The sequence below is a fragment of the Budorcas taxicolor genome, chromosome 16 (assembly GCF_023091745.1).
Source record: "Budorcas taxicolor isolate Tak-1 chromosome 16, Takin1.1, whole genome shotgun sequence".
Lineage (NCBI taxonomy): Eukaryota > Metazoa > Chordata > Mammalia > Artiodactyla > Bovidae > Budorcas > Budorcas taxicolor.
Window position 1 is genome coordinate 27062973 of NC_068925.1, and position 17076 is coordinate 27080048.

At 39.7% G+C, this 17076-nt stretch overlaps 1 protein-coding gene across 2 annotated transcripts in view; it reads left to right on the top strand.

Moving 5' to 3' along the window:
* Positions 1 to 17076, top strand: part of MIA3 (MIA SH3 domain ER export factor 3) — a 56591-nt gene that overhangs the window by 29540 nt on the left and 9975 nt on the right. For both annotated transcript variants that reach the window (XM_052653663.1, XM_052653664.1), the window contains exons 7-18: positions 5061 to 5192; positions 7898 to 7919; positions 8622 to 8710; positions 8962 to 9039; positions 9123 to 9233; positions 10282 to 10353; positions 10531 to 10635; positions 11292 to 11414; positions 11526 to 11637; positions 12841 to 12896; positions 13200 to 13290; positions 13442 to 13580. In XM_052653663.1, the coding sequence (XP_052509623.1) occupies positions 5061 to 5192; positions 7898 to 7919; positions 8622 to 8710; positions 8962 to 9039; positions 9123 to 9233; positions 10282 to 10353; positions 10531 to 10635; positions 11292 to 11414; positions 11526 to 11637; positions 12841 to 12896; positions 13200 to 13290; positions 13442 to 13580 (1130 nt within the window). The remainder of the gene's footprint in view (positions 1 to 5060; positions 5193 to 7897; positions 7920 to 8621; positions 8711 to 8961; positions 9040 to 9122; positions 9234 to 10281; positions 10354 to 10530; positions 10636 to 11291; positions 11415 to 11525; positions 11638 to 12840; positions 12897 to 13199; positions 13291 to 13441; positions 13581 to 17076) is intronic.

Sequence of the window (17076 nt, forward strand, 5' to 3'; positions counted from 1 at the left end):
AGAATGCACTGGTCACAGCAAACATCCTCTTCCAACAACACAAGAGAAGACTCTACACACGGACATCACCAGATGGTCAATACCAAAATCAGATTGATTATATTCTTTGCAGCCAAAGATGGAGAAGCTCTATACAGTCAGCATAAACAAGACTGGGAGCTGACTGTGGCTCAGATCATGAACTCCTTGTTGCCAAATTCAGACTTAAATTGAAGAAAGTAGGGAAAACCACTAGACCATTCACGTATGACCTAAATCAAATCCCTTACAATTATACAGTGGAAGTGAGAAATAGATTCAAGAGATTAGATCTGATAGACAGAGTGCCTGAAGAACTATGGACGGAGGTTTGTGACATTGTACAGGAGTCAGGGATCAAGACCATCCCCAAGAAAAATAAATGCAAAAAGGCAAAATGGTTGTATGAGAAGGCTTTACAAATAGCTGGGAAAAGAAGAGAAGCGAAAGGCAAAGGAGAAAAGGAAAGATACACCCATTTGAATGCAGAGTTTCAAAGAATAGCAAGGAGAGATAAGAAAGCCTTCCTCAGTGATCAATGCAAAGAAATAGAGGAAAACAATAGGATGGGAAAGACTATAGAGATCTCTTCAAGAAAATTAGAGATACAAGGGAACAGTTCATGCAAAGATGAGCTCAATAAAGGACAGAAATGATATGGACCTAGCAGAAGCAGAAGATATTAAGAAGAGGTGGCAAGAATACATGGAAGAACTGTAAAAAAAAAGATCTTCATGACCCAGATAATCACGATGGTGTGATCACTAACCTAGAGCCAGACATACTGGAATGTGAAGCCTTAGGAAGTGTCACTATGAACAAAGCTAATGGAGGTGATGGAATTCCAGTTGAACTGTTTCAAATCCTGAAAGATGATGCTGTGAAAGTGCTACACTCAATATGCCAACAAACTTGGAAAACTCAGCAGTGGCCACAGGAATGGAAATGGTCAGTTTTCATTCCAGTCCCAAAGAAAGACAATGCCAAAGAATGCTCAAACTACAGCACAGTTGCACTCATCTCACACGCTAGTAGAGTAATGCTCAAAATTCTCCAAGCCAGGCTTCAGCAATACATGAACCATGAACTTCCAGATGTTCAAGTTGGTTTTAGAAAAGGAAGAGGAACCAGAGATCAAATTGCCAACATCCGCTGGATCATGGAAAAAGCAAGAGAGTTCCAGAAAAACATCTATTTCTGCTTTATTGACTATGCCAAAGCCTTTGACTGTGTGGATCACAATCAACTGTGGGAAATTCTGAAAGAAATGGGAATACCAGACCACCTTACCTGACTCTTTGAAAAACCTGTATGCAGCTCAGGAAGCAACAGTTAGAACTGAACATGGAACAACAGACTGGTTCCAAATAGGGAAAGGAGTATGTCAAGGCTGTATATTGTCACCCTGCTTATTTAACTTATATGCAGAGTACATCATGAGAAACACTGGGCTGGAGGAAGCACAAGCTGGAATCAAGATTGCCTGGAGAAATATCAATAACCTCAGATATGTAGATGACACCACCCTTAGGGCAGAAAGTGAAGAAGAACTAAAGAGTCTCTTGATGAAAGTGAAAGCGGAGAGTAAAATAGTTGTCTTAAAGCTCAACATTCAGAAAACGAAGATCATGGCATCTGGTCCCATCACTTCATGGGAAATAGATAGGGAAACAGTGGAAACAGTGGCTGACTTTATATTTTTGGGCTCCAAAATCACTGCAGATGGTGATTGCAGCCATGAAATTAAAAGATGCTTACTCCTTGGAAGGAAAGTTATGACCAACCTAGACAGCATATTAAAAAGCAGAGACATTACTTTGTCACCAAAGGTCCGACTAGTCAAGGCGGTGGTTTTTCCAGTAGTTATGTATGGATGTGAGAGTTGGACTATAAAGAAAGCTGAGCACCGAAGAATTGATGCTTTTGAACTGTGGTGTTGGAGAAGACTCTTGAGAGTCCGTTCAACTGCAAGGAGATCCAACCAGTCCATTCTAAAGGAGATTAGTCCTGTGTGTTCATTGGAAGGACTGATGTTGAAGCTGAAACTCCCAATATTTTGGCCACCTGATGCGAAGAGCTGACTCATTTGAAAAGACTCTGATGTTGGGAAAGATTGAAGGCAGGAGAAGGGGACGAGAGAGGATGAGACGGTTAGATGATCACCGACTCAATGCACATGAGTTTGGGTAACTCCAGGAGTTGGTGATGGACAGGGAGGCCTGGCATGCTGCAATTCATGAGGTCGCAGAGTTGGACATGACTGAGCGACTGAACTGCACTAAATTGCTTCTTGGAAGAAAAGTTAAGACCAGCCTAGATAGCATATTAAAAAGCAGAAACATTACTTTGCCAACAAAGGTCCATCTAGTTAAAGCTATGGTTTTTCCAGTAGTCACGGATGGATGTGAGAGTTGGACTGTAAAGAAAGCTGAGTGCCGAAGAATTGATGCTTTTGAACTGTGGTGTTGAAGAAGTCTCTTGAGAGTCCCTTGGACTGTGAGATCAAACCTGTCCATCCTAAAGGAAATCAGTCCTGAATATTCATTGGAAAGACTGATGCTTAAGCTGAAGCTCCAGTACTTTGACCATCTATGCGAAGAACTGACTCATTTGAAAAGACCCTGATACGGGGAGAGATTGAAGGCGGGAGAAGGGGAGGACAGAGGTTGGATCGCATCACTGACTCAATAGATATGAGTTTGAGTAAGCTCAGGGAGTTGGTGATGTTAGGGAGGGCTGGTGAGCTGCAGTCCATGGGGTTGCAGTGATTTCGATAGGACTGAGTGACTGAACTGAATAATCAAGAAATTCATCCATATTTTCTCTTGTACTTACTTGTTCTCATTCTTACATTCAGGTGTCTGACCTAGTTGGAATTTATCCTTATGGACAGTGAGGGAAAAAAAAAATCCCATTTTTATTATTTTCCACTTGGTTATCTAGATATGTCAACGCCACTTGTTAAAAAGTCTGTTTTTCTCACAGCTCTTACTGTACTATAAATTGCCAATGTAGTTGGGTCTATTTCTAGAAAATCTGTCCTGTTCCATTGTCTGTCTGGATGTATTCTTGGGCCAGTACCATACTTTTTAAATTATGGAGCATGCCTTAGCCCACTAACCCCCACTCCCCCGCTTCTATTTCTAGCTTTCCCTGTTTAATTGTTCTTCTGAATTGACTCTATATTCAACTCATAAACATACATACCTTTAAACATCTAAAAACGTCAGCCCCTCCATCCCCCAGGGTTAAATATTTTTATTATCTTCCACCCTTAGAACGCGATTTCCAGACTGTGGCTTGTCCTTTTCCACAAATCCTAAAACGGTAAAATGTGGGACTCAGAAATGACCCCACTGGCGTAAGTGTAGAAATGACAAGATTCCCTAGAATTATACTTCTTAGAGGGCATCAGCGAGAACGTGGGCGCATTACGAACATTAGGAAGCTTGAAAGTGAGCCGGAGACCGCAGAGGGCCGGGAAGGAACCGGGCCCTGCGTCGCGGCCGAGGCGGAGGGCGGTCCATCAGAGGGACCGGGAGCGGCCGGCGTCTCAGCACCTGGAGATAAAAGGGTGCAGCTCTGGGCAGGCGTGAGTGGGGCATCTTTTTCCTTTCCCCCAGCCTCTGCTGATTGTCCTCGAAACGCCCGGGCCCAGGGAATCGCGCTTTCTCTCCCAGCTGCTGAGCCGTTCCGTCTCCCCTTCCGGTTACTCGGTGTCTTTGCTTTTCTCCCCCCGCCCCGCTCGACCGTTGGTTTCTTCCGCCGTGGCCCCGCCCCCTGCGGGCCCGGCCCCCGGAGGCATCGGTACTTCCGCCCGGGGCCGTGTGTTATGACGTGTTTTCTAGGAGGCGCGGGGCAAAAGTGCCAGCGGCCGAGGAAGGCGAAGTTCAGTCCGGGTTTCCGCCCCCTGAGCCGGGTCTTTTCGGAAGGAGGAAGCGGTGATAGAGAGGGGTTTTGGTGCTGTCCCACCGGGAAGCGTCGGCCGCGCTCCGTTGTCCCGTCACGATGGACTCAGTACCTGCCACTGTGCCTTCTGTCACCTCTTCCCCGGGGGACCCGGAGCTCCTGGGACCCCTGTCGGTGCTCTACGCAGCACTCATAGCCAGGCTCCTGGAGGTGACGGCCCTCTCCCCCAGCTCTGGCAGGCGGGTGGACGAGTTCTGAGCGGAGTGGGTGTCCTGACCGGGCGAAGGAGAAATAAAGTGTGTGTCAGGCCGGAGGCGGGCAGGATGTTCCGGTGCTGTTTAAGGAGATAGTGGGAGTGTATTTGAGAAGGTTTTGTGGCGTTTTCATTTTTTTAAATTGAGTACTTACGATGTGGCAGGGAGTGTGTTGCTTTCGACTGTACAGTCACGGTCAAAATAAGCGAGCATCACGTCCCTGCGGGTCCTTTTCACTTGACCCATGACACCTTTGGAGAATGGGGTCAGTACAACAGAAAATAGTATAGAAGTGGAGAAGAATGTAATGCCCTGTTTGTAATGAAACAGAGTTTCTAGGAACCAGTTAAAATTCACAGCGGTCTGTCTAGACCAGTTATCGGGAACTGTCTGAAGTTTCAGTGTTTGTCTTTATGTAAGTAGAAAACAGTTAAGACTTCAGATCTCAGAGGAAAAGCTAATTGTGGTGTTCATTATCATTCTGGTTTTATTAGCATCCCTAAAAAACTTCTATAGTAATGTTTCAATTTTTTTTGCTGTGGCTTCTCAAATCATACAGATCAGCTAAGATAAAAGGGTGATCCAGAGGGATTCTAGCCGTGTGTTGGACAAAATGGTGTTTTGGAGACGGTTGCGAAATGGAAATATATGCTCCACATAAAGAGATTGAGATTTATAATGTTTAAAAAGACTTCAAGCCAAACAGGAAAGAGGAGGCTGCCAGTATCTTCTTTTTATTTAAGCAGTGGAAATACTGAAGAATGTTCAGGGGATCTCTGTCTAATGGAGATGAAATTAGATTTCTGTGGATGATTCTCTGTGATGCTTTATTGTAAATTTCTTTCAGGTTTCCCACTATTTCTAATGTTTCTCTTCCAGCTGCTTGCTACATTGCCTGATGATGTCCAGCCTGGGCCTGATTTTTATGGACTGCCATGGAAGCCTGTACTTGTCACTGCCTCCTTAGGAATTGTTTCATTTGCCGTTTTCTTCTGGAGAACTGTCCTTGCAGTGAGTAAATTAATTTATACCTTTAGACTCATTAAAACAGGAATATCACTGGCCCTTTTGCTTTTCTTTTAATTACTAACTTGAACTCAAATGAATGCTTATAATCCAAGCTAACATTATAAAATAATTCAGTGTAATCTTTGTTGGTAAAGACTTAGGTGAACAACATGACATGTGTGTAATCTCAGTGGGGAAACTTTAGTTTATGAATCAGAAGCCTTAAAAATGTTCATGTCCTTTTGTATAGTATAATACCATGTCAAGTAATCTATCCTAAAGAAATAACCAGTCATAAAATATATACGGGGTGTTAAAAATGGAACCATATTAATTAGAGTGAAAACTTGACAGAACCTAAATGATCTGTTGTGGGGGCAGGTTATTAAATTATTGTACATCCATATAATGAGATATTAGGCAGCTCTTAAAATTTATGTATTTCAAAGACACTGGGGTACAGAAAATGCTCACAATTTAATGTTAAGTGGAAGAAAGCCACAACCAAGACTTTATAGTGTAGATAAACTTTATTATGTAAAAACATATATACACACAAAAGAAATGCTGCAAATGGTAAAAATATATATCAAATAATTTTTCAGTTTTTTTCCTTACATGTATGTTTCATGTATTTTCTAATTTGATCATATGCTGTTGTGTTCAGAAAACATCTTTTTATTTGGAAATACAGATTATGTAGTGTCCAAAGACACCATTAAAATTTTTATTCCTTAGAGTCCTTTTCTGTGCATAATTTGTCTTTCATGCTTATAGGTGTATGTGTTCTCGTACAGATACATACTTAATGATTCTGTTTCATGGTCATCTAATGTAATTGGGGGAAAAGTTATTCTGTATAAATGAGCTTTGCAGATGAAAAGGTTTCAGTTGAAGTTTAAAGTGGCCAGAAACATTTAATGCATGCATATCTTTCTAAAATTGAGTCTTCTGATTTCCTAATTCTCTCAGACATATCATTGTTAATAAGCTTTCTCTCCTTGCACACGTGATTGTAAAATGATTTTTTAAAAAAAGATCTTTTGCCTGGATTGTTGTGAAGACCTCTTAAATCTCATGGGGCTTTTCCTCAGCTACAAGGGAAAAAGATAGAACAGACAGCGAAAACGTTTTCTATTTTGTAGTCTTGATTGTCCCATCTCAAAACCTCTGGCACAAGGTTATGTAGGCTTTATGTGCTGACTGCTGCCCCGCAGTCTCAACATTTGGGATCTTGTTCCATACTCTCATTGCCAGCTTCTTGCTTCTTCCTGCTTTCTCCTACCTGTTGATTTGGGTGAGAGGAGGATAAAGGAAGCTTACTTTCTCATTAGCAAGGCTATGACATTAGAGAAATTGTCATTAATTTCTGTGTTGAAACTGAATGTAGTTTCTTGTGGAAAGTGAAAGTGAAGTCACTCAGTCATGTCCGACTTCTTGCGACCTGTGGACTGTAGCCCACCAAGCTCCTCCGTCCATGGGATTCTCCAGGCAAGAATACTGGAGTGGGGTGCCATTTCCTTCTCTAGGGGATCTTCCTGACCCAGGGATCGAACCCAGGTCTCCCACATTGCAGGCAGATGCTTTAACCTCTGCACCACCATTAAAAATGGTGTTAGATACTATAACAATACTGAGATATCGTGGATGATTTGTGGACTGATCTGAGCATCTCATCACCATTTATGACATTTGATAAAGGGAGCAGGTTACAGAGACATTCAGTAACACTTTTTTAAAAATTGAGTACTGCTTGGATTTTACCCGTAATTCAGTGCTGACCCTAGGGGATGATTTAGAAGATACTGGCTGTTATTTCTCTTGTTGCTTGTGTATTTTCCTTTTGTTGTTGTTTAGTTGCTAAGTCTTTGTCCAACTTTTCCCTCGGCAGTCTTTTCCCTTTTAGATTTATGACCTCCATTTTTAGGGAGTTGGGAAAATCAGATGGTCTAATTTATCCGATTTCTAAATTCACCCAGTAGCCAACTTTGATTAGGGTTTCTAAGATGTTTTCTGGTGGAAGAAGCATATCTTAGTTCCCTGATTATGCCTTTGTTTCCTCAGAGTCTTTTTCACTTATCTTTGTTTCTAGATCTCATTCTGGCTGTTTGGGGCTGTCAAATAAATGGTTTTGGGTAAATGAAGCATTGGTGTATTTAACAGGAAAATGTTACTCCTTTTTCACTTTTTTTAAATTGAAGTATAATGGACAAGTAATATTATACTAGTCTCAAGTGTGTAAAGTAATGATTTGATGTTTGCATGTATTGCAAAATGATTGCCAAAAGCCTAGTTGACAGTCCATCACCAGTACCTAGTTACAAGATTTTTCCCCCCTTGGTCTGGGAACTTTTAAGATCTGCTCTCTTAGCAGTTTTCAAATATCTAATAATCCCTTTCCATTATGGAACTTAGGTGCTCATTTACTAAGATTGGTGCTCATTTAAAGGATACGTGAATGTATCTTTCATTGCAAAAATAAGGTATTTACCTTAGTGCATTTATCCATCAGGAACTGTTATGAAGTATCACTACCAATTACATTTGAAATGTCTTTTTTAGCCTTTTTCTATTTGTTAATCCTGTGAATCCTTATGCTTAATCAGACCATTGTTAAATTTTCATTTGGTTATGATTTGACTGTTAAGAACTATAATAATTCTATTAGTAAGATGTCTTGACATCAAGCTTATTTTTTTCTCTTTTAGGTAAAGAGTAGAGTATATCAAGGTAAATATTCAGGCTTATTGTTTGTGCTATACCCTCAGTATTGATATTTGATCCGAGTTTTATGTAAGCTAAAAGTAGAAATGGTGACATCTGATCTCTGATTAATTCCTGAATATTTTACTAATCCCAGGTTGTATGCTTACATGACAGAGTAGATGGTGATGCTAGTAGGTGAGGGGAGATGAGGTGGAACAAATCGTGAGTGTAGGGAGAAGATTCAGTTTAAGCAGACTGACTTTGGATGTTGATATAATGCAGTTTATTACCTGTGAACATGTTCCTGTGCTAATGATTTATTCAATACAGTAAATATTTAAGTAGATAATTTGAGGAATAGAGATATGTCAGTATGCTTGCATTTTCTGTTTCTAATGAAATATATTTGAAGTGATCACATTTTCTGAGAAGAAAGATGTCCACGAAGGGGAAAGATACGGAGCTAAAACATTTTACCATATTTCTTATCTTTGAAATAAATTTGAAGTGGAATCTCACTGAAATAAGGGTTATTATTATATTTTTCTTAAATTTTAGTATGTTTATACCCTATTGCTGTTAAACACAGATTTCTTTTTAAAAGCATAATAGTTCTGCTAAGTTCATTTACCTCAAAGTGCCAGATAACATGTCTTTGCTGCTGATACATTGGGTAATTCACTTTTTAGTGATCATGATAATTTTATGGATTTCCCACCCTTTTAGTCACTGAACAGCAAATTTCTGAGAAGTTGAAGACTATCATGAAAGAAAATGCAGAACTTGTACAAAAATTGTCAAGTTATGAGCAGAAGGTATTATTCTTTCATTTCCTCTCCTCGCCTGTGGTTCTGTCTTGAGTTGTTTCCTCCTATCTTATGGTTCAGTTATTACAGTGTTTTTAAATCACATTTTAGTTTCATTATCTCCTACAAACTCTTCAAATATAAAGCAGTCATCATACATGTCTTACTGCTTTCTTCTCTCAGGGATCTCCTATTTGGAGATAAGTTTTGATAGCACTATAATTTATGTTTCTAAAGTTTGAATGCTTTATTTTGTATAGATCAAGGAATCAAAGAAACATGTTCAAGAAACCAAGAAACAAAACATGATTCTTTCCGATGAAGCAATTAAATTTAAGGTAAAAATTCCTTCTTTTTGAGATTACGCTCTAAAAACCAAAGAAAAACAATGAATGGTTGTTTTTAATCCATTTTTTTGTAGGATAAAATCAAGAATCTTGAAGAAACTAATGAAATTCTGGGAGACACAGCTAAAAGTTTACGTGCTATGTTAGAGTCTGAGAGAGAACAGAATGCTAAGAATCAGGACTTGGTAAGAGTTTTGCTGTTAAGTGTTGCTATAATTTGGCTTTTGAACTATTTTGTAGGTTGTGTGAGATGAACTCTGCATTTTCCTGTGCTGTAACTAGAGTCATTGAAAGTCAGGGAAGTGGAACCTACTTCTGTGCATTTTTGTGGGATTTTAAATACTATTACCCCAAGTTACTATTTTTATGGGCCTAGAAAACATTTTTTATCCCCTGCCCTGGGTAATTTTCATGTTGCTTGGCCCTGCCCTTTGAAACATGTAGAGCAATGAAGAAATAGTTGCCCCTTTGTGTGGTCTTAGTACTTTGTTTTGATTTATTTTTGCATGTTTTGTTTCTAAAAATAAACTTTAAATACTTGAACAGTTTTCGAATTACATACAAGATGCAAAAATAGTAGAGAATGTTCCCATATATTGCACATCCAGTTAAGCTTGATCACCTGACTGAGGTAGTATTTGACAGATTTCTCTGCTATGAAATTAACCCTTTCTCCATCCTTTGCATAGTATACTTTTTGGAAGAAGGTTACTGTGCACAACTCACAGTTAAAGCTGTGAAGAGTTGGGCTCCATCTCCGTGACAAGGCAGAGTATCTTTATAAATTTTGGAATTCTCTTCCTGAGATTTGGCTCTTCTCCCTCAAGTGCAGTCATTTTTAGTTTAGCAAGAGAAGTTTTAAGTGACTTTGGGATTTTTTTATCACTAGGAAAATGCATTGATTTGAACTGGTTTGATTTTTTTTTTCATTTTCTTTGCTTTGACTTTTTAAATCTCATCATGTACCACATTATGTCATAACTAGGAAAGTTGTGAATGATATGAAATGTTTATGTCTTCAGTATTTTCTTTCCTCATGTTTCTACATTCTTGACTTTTCTCATAGGCCAAAGTTGGATTGTCTGCTTTTACTCAGTACCTAGGGGATAGCACTGGGATGTGGTTTTTTTTGTTGTTGTTGTTGTTTTTTTAATGTTTCTTCCTTTTATCATATATCCCAGTGTTTCTACTGGAATCCTGAAACATTTTTACGCCCTTTTTTCCCCATTGCAGATATCAGAAAATAAGAAATCTATAGAGAAGTTAAAGGATGTTATCTCAGTGAATGCCTCAGAATTTTCAGAGGTAAAGCTCTACAATTCCTGCAAGATAGTAATATGATATCTTAGTATTTTGAGGAGCAAACATTGATGTGTGCTAGGAAATGCGAAAAACCAAACCATATGAATTAATTGGGAAAGTGTAACTTTTTTGTGTGTTCTTCATTGGAATTAGTGCATTAATAGCAGTGTTTTTCATTAGGTACAAATTGCCCTTAATGAAGCTAAACTTAGTGAAGAGAAAGTGAAGTCTGAATGCCATCGGGTTCAAGAAGAAAATGCTAGACTTAAGAAGAAGAAAGAGCAGGTAAAGGAAAGTTAGCATCATAGATTAAACTGGAAACCCAAGTATTATTCCTTCTTGGATATGTTTTTAAGAAAATGAAGTATGTATGCAGAATTCTATTTTTAGGTATGCAAAGTATAAACTGTGCTCCCCAGATTGAGTGCATGTATACATTCTCCATCTGCTCTGGGTTTTCTGTTTTATATAATTCCCTGTAGCTATCAGAATGTTTAGTCTTTGTCTCATCCAGCACCAACCAGTTACTAACTTGAGTAGCCTCAAGGGGGCGAAGGATTTGCTTAGACCAAAGAATTGGGTATTTGTTACTCTCCTCTGAGGAGTTACTGCCTCTCTGACCAAGAGAAGGTACCTGATGTGGAGTCTGGACTTGGTAGGCAGGGAGATATTGCCGTTCTGTTCCTACTGGAAGTGAGTTACGCGAACTGGCGGCAGTTTTCTGCAGGATGCAGTACACTAGACCAATTCCTGACAGCTCTTAGGTGCTCACTGCAGTTCTGAGTGTTGGAGCCGCTCCTGTCCTTTTACCAAAGCTGTAGCTCATAGTGACAAGCCAGAGAGAAGCACAGCTCCCCGCTTCCCTGTCTCGTCCATGTGGTCCTGCTACCTTCTCTGCGAAAGCCATAATGGTTGGAAGTTCATGTATTTTAACTTTTCAGTTGCAGCAAGAAATCAAAGACTGGACTAAATCACATGCTGAGCTCAGTGAGCAAATCAGATCATTTGAGAAGTCTCAGAAAGATCTAGAAGTAGCTCTCACTCACAAAGATGATAATATTAACGTGAGTTCATTTTCTTGAATACATGCTCAATTTCTCATAAATTCTCATGAAATCTGTGCAGTTGAAATTGAGAGGCTGTTTCTAATAAATACCCTTTTGCTTCTTTTCTAGGCTTTGACTAATTGCATTACACAGTTGAATCGGTTAGATTGTGAATCTGAATCTGAGGATCAAAATAAAGGAGGAAGTGAATCAGATGAATTAGCAAATGGAGAAGTGGGAGGTACGATTGGTTTCTGAGAGGTTGGACCTCTTTCTGCCTTCTTGTCTTTAAGTACACTGATGCTTTTCTCTGCGGACTGAATTTCCTATTAAGGGTTCCAGCTGTAGATGCCTGTCACTGAATTTGTACAGTCAGCCCTCCAAATCTGTGGGTTTGCATCTGCAGATTTAGCCAACTACATTTTGAAAATATTGGGAGGAGAAAAATTCCATAAAGTTCCAAAAGCAGAGTTTCACTTTGCTTCATGCAAGCATCTGTTTACTTAGCATTTACATTGTATAAGGTATTATAAGTAACCTAGAGGTGAAATATGTGGGAGGGTCTGTGTAGGTTATGTTGAAATGTTGTGCTCTTTTATATAAAGTACTTGAGCATCCATAGGTTTTGGTTTCCTGTGGGGGGAGGTGTGGGGAAGTCCGGAGCCAGTCTCTTGTGGACACTGAGGGACTACAGGGCTTTGTGGCCTGGGCTGAGGTGGTTACTGGGTTGTAGTACAGCTAGGCATGCAGTAACCACTGACATGGCTTTTCCATTCCATTGAGAGCTGGATATGTGCACTGGCGCCAGAGCAGCACCATCCTGTCTCACTCCTCTGCATCCTGGACATTCTTCAGCAGGAGAAACTTGTTTCTCAGCTTCATGTCTACTCTGTCTGTAGCTCTGTGATTTTAGGGCCACAACCAATTTTCAAAGTACTGAGCTGCAGGGAGCTATAAACTAACTAAGCAATGAGAGCTAAAGGGCAATGGAAGAGAGCAATGGAAGCTAAAGGGTAACAGTGTTTACTGATGAGGGAGGTATTTCTAGACACTGAGTCCCGGGTTGAATGTTGCCCATATTGGGAGTGTTTTAAACTACACCTGATAGCAGGTTCACGGGGAGAGAAGAGGATTGAGTCTTTCTAAGTAAGATATTTGACTGAGGGCAGGTAGGTCCAAGAGAGAAGAAAAGCTGTATTTCACGTATCCCTTCTTGCTCAAGAACTGCATGGATGTTTTTACTGTACAGACTGGGAATTCATTAATTTTTTCAATCTAACTTTGGAACTCTCTTGGAAGTCAATTAACCTAATCAGTTCTTTTGGTTAGCTTGTTTTTTCTTTGAATGTTTGAACATAGTAATTGTTTGGGGGCAGTCAAGGACATATAGTTAAACAGTAAGGAAGGAAAGAACAATGAAATCCCTTTTGTTTTTTTTTTTTAGGTGACCGGAGTGAGAAGGTGAAAAATCAGATTAAGCAGATGATGGACGTTTCTCGGGTATAATCCTTTTAATAGAGTGCTGTAATCCCCTGGAGAAAGAAATGGCAACCCACTCCAGTATTCTTGCCTCAGAAACCCCACGGACAGGGGAACCTGGCAGGTTACAGTCCATGGGGTCGCAAGAGGCAGACATGACTAAGTGACCAAACCGCCACCACTATAAGTGCCTATGATAGTAATATTCTTACTATTAAGAATATTTAGAATTAGAGTATTTATTATTAAGAATAGTAAATATAAGACTATTTACTATCAGGAATTCTTACTTTTAAGAATATTTTTCTTTTCTGTAATTTTTAGACGCAGACTGCAATATCAGTAGTTGAAGAGGATCTAAAACTTTTACAGTGTAAACTCAGAGCCTCCATGTCCACTAAATGTAACCTGGAAGGTAGGTTGCTTCTTAAAAAGAAATTGCTGTTGGAAAAATAAAGAATGACTTCCTCTTTCCATGTGTTTCACTCCCTTTAATACTGCCCCCCTCAACGAGTCCTCCAGTTCTTGTGCACACACACAAAACTAAGATGTTTTATCCCCTCTAGACCAAATAAAGAAATTAGAAGAGGATCGCAGCTCACTTCAGTCCGCCAAAACTGTGCTGGAAGATGAATGCCAAACACTAAGGCAGAAGGTAGAGATTCTAAATGAACTCTATCAGCAGAAGGAGATGGCTCTACAAAAGTAAGATTGTCGTGCTTCGCTGTTAACAATATTGTCATCTAACTAAATGCATGTAGATAATCTTGTCATTTTTAAAGATTGTTTATTGTATTTTCTATCTATAATGAGTATAAATTTGGCTTGCTTCCTTTTCTACCCAGTTTCCCATAAGTTGCATTTTTTTTTCCATTTTGACTAATTGTCAGCAATTATTGCCTGTAATTTACCTGAAGGGTGGTAGTTATTGGTACTAACAGTTGCTGTTCTGAAAGTGCTTCTTTTATGATCTGTCCCCTTTCTGCAGCTCCACCACTTATTCCACTTTTCTTTGTTGTTGTCACTTACATCCTTCTTATTTGTCTTACATTTGTTCTTCTAGTTCTTAATAGTCGTTAAAAATCCTGAGTGATTTATAAGACATGATTTTTGGTAGAATCAGTATACTTTAAAAGGAGTATTTCGTTATTGACAGTATTGTAAGTTTTTGAACTTAATATGGTCAAATATTCAGGGTATACATATATAATACGTAAATATCACAAGGTTATTGGGAGTTTTGAATTTAGAAATACCTGTTTGGTGTATTTAGCTATTAATCTTTTGAAATTGACATCTCAAATTAGGAGTTAGGTATCTTTTGAAAGATATACTTTTGTAGTTCATTTTAAATTTTCTTCACAAAAATACGTGAACTGTCTATAAAAGTACTTTATTGGTGGCAGTTGCTAATTGTGTTTGTTCCTATAGTTCACTCTTTGGTGTTTATAGCAGTCTGTGAGAAAGCTTCTTTTGCTAAGGAAATTTAATCTTTTCCAAATGCTTTGGTTGCTATTGCCAGATGCCGTTAAACATTGAAACTATACCACTGACTTTTTCTCTTTTAATTCTTTGCTCACCAAGAAATCAGTTTAGATTTTCCGAGTTTTATTCAGGCCAGCTCTGAGTACCTGGTTTGCTTTCAGTTCAGTTCAGTTGCTCACTCGTGTCTGACTCTTTGCAACCCCGTGAACCGCAGCATGCCAGGCCTCCCTGTCCATCACCAACTCCCGGAGTCCACCCGAACCCATGTCCATTGAGTTGGTGATGCCATCCAACCATCTCATCTTCTGTTGTCCCTTTCTCCTCCAGCCCACAATCTTTCCCAGCATCAGGGTCTATTCAAATGAGTCAGCTCTTCGCATCAGGTGGCCAAAGTATTGGAGTTTGAGCTTCAACATCAGTCCTTCCAATGAACACCCAGGACTGATCTCCTTTAGGATAGACTGGTTGGATCTCCTTGCAGTCCAAGGGACTCTCAAGAGTCTTCTCCAACACCACAGTTCAAAAGCATCAATTCTTCAGCGCTCAGCTTTCTTCACAGTCCAACTCTCACATCCATACATGACCACTGGAAAAACCACAGCCTTGACTAGTCGGATGTTTGGTGACAAAGTAATGTCTCTGCTTTTTAATATACTGTCTAGGTTGGTCATAACTTTCCTTCCAAGGAGTAAGCGTCTTTTAATTTCATGGCTGCAGTCACCATCTGCAGTGATTTTGGAGCCCAGAAAAATAAAGTCAGCCATTGTTTCCACTGTTTCCCCATCTATTTCCCATGAAGTGATGGGACCAGATGCCATGATCTTCGTTTTCTGAATGTTGAGCTTTAAGCCAACTTTTTCACTCTCTTCTTTCACTTTCATCAAGAGGCTCTTCAGTTCTTCTTCACTTTCTGCCGTAAGGGTGGTGTCATCTGCATATTTGAGGTTATTGATATTTCTCCCGGCAGTCTTGATTCCCACTTGTGCTTCCTCCAGCCCAGCGTTTCTCATGATGTACTCTGCATAGAAGTTAAATAAGCAGGGTGACAGTATACAGCCTTGATGTACTCCTTTTCGTATTTGGAACCAGTCTGTTGTTTCATGTCCAGTTCTAACTGTTTGCTTTAGACAAATATTTCTCATTTTGTTATTTATTATTATTTTTTAAAAAGCACTTCTCTGCCACTAGTAGTCATTTGAATTACCTGAATGGCAATTGCCTTTCTTTATGATACGTAAAGTCAGTATGATACGGCACTCTCCAGCATCCACTCAGTCACCATGTCGGCACACGCTGCACTCCATCCCTAAAGCCGTTGTGTGTGCTCAGACTCGAATCATCTCTTCTGCCACCCCTTACCTTAAATACTCACCTGTCTCCAGTTTCTCTTTCTCACACCTCTTCCGAAGTCTACAGTTGCTGAAACAAACTTCCAAAATACGAGTCCTTTTATGTCGTCACGTGCTTAAACTCTGTCAAGGAGGCTACTCCTTCAGGATCAATTTGGAGCTCTTGAGCAGGCGCTCAGGGCACTGCCCCCCTTGTGATCCTGGGCGGCCTCTCCGGACGCGTTTCCGGTGACTCCTGATGCTGCCTTAACAGCCTGCCCAGGGTTCCTTCGTGCCTCTCTGAGCTTCTGCGTCATTATACATACTGCCTTTTCTGCAGTAAAAATGTCCTTTTATTTTATTTCCACTGGCAATCTCCTGCCTATTCAAATGGTGATGTGCCTTCAAATTTTTCTAGAGTAAGTTATGACATGAGTAGGTGACTACTCAGAGCACTCATTTTTCCTTAGAGTGTAATTCCTTTTTTTTCCTTGTGATGTCATTCCTAGTTATAATGCCAGGGTTAAATCTGCATGTTGATATTCTCTTTGTATTTGGTGGCCTGTTCGGTGTTCTTTTTTCTCTTCCTTCTTTGTGTCTTTTAGGTTGTTTGAATATTTTTCAGAATTCTGCTTTTCCCCTGTGTAAGCTAGGTAGTTATTGGTTGCTTTAATTGTCTTCATGTAATTCCTCTAAAGATGAGAGCATGTATCCTGGACTTACTAAATTAATAGACATCCTGACTTAGATGCTCCTGCATTTTAATTCTTTGTATATTTGAACTCCACTCCACAGGTTGTTTTTATTGTCCACTATAGTGCTTTCTGGCCAGTAGTCACTTAATTTACAGGCATACCCCATTTTATTGCATGTTGCTCTATCGTGCTTTGCAGATACTACGTTTCTTAGAAATTGAAGGTTTGTGGCAACCCTGAGTCAAGCAAGTCTGTCAGTACCATTTTTTTCAACAGCGTTTGCTTACTTCATGTCTCTGTGTCATATTTTGGTAATTCTCACAGTATTTCAGATTTTTTCATTATTACTGTCTTTGCTGTGGTGATCTGTGATCGGTAATCTTTAATGTTACTATTACAAAATGATCATAAAAGCTCAGATGATGGTTACATATTTTAGCAGTGAAGTGGTCAGTAATTAGGGCTTGTATGTGGTTACAGACATGGTGCTATTGCACACTTTATCATAGCCTACTTACAGAACTTCTGTATGCACTGGGAGACTAAAACAGTTCCAAAAGTCCCTTTCTTTCTTTGCTTTATTGTGATGGTCTGGAACTGAACCTGTAGTAGCTCTGAGGTCCGCCTGTAGTTCTTCCCTCTCCCCTGCACCTTCGGTGTCTCTCATTTGGAATCACTTTGACTCTACTTGAA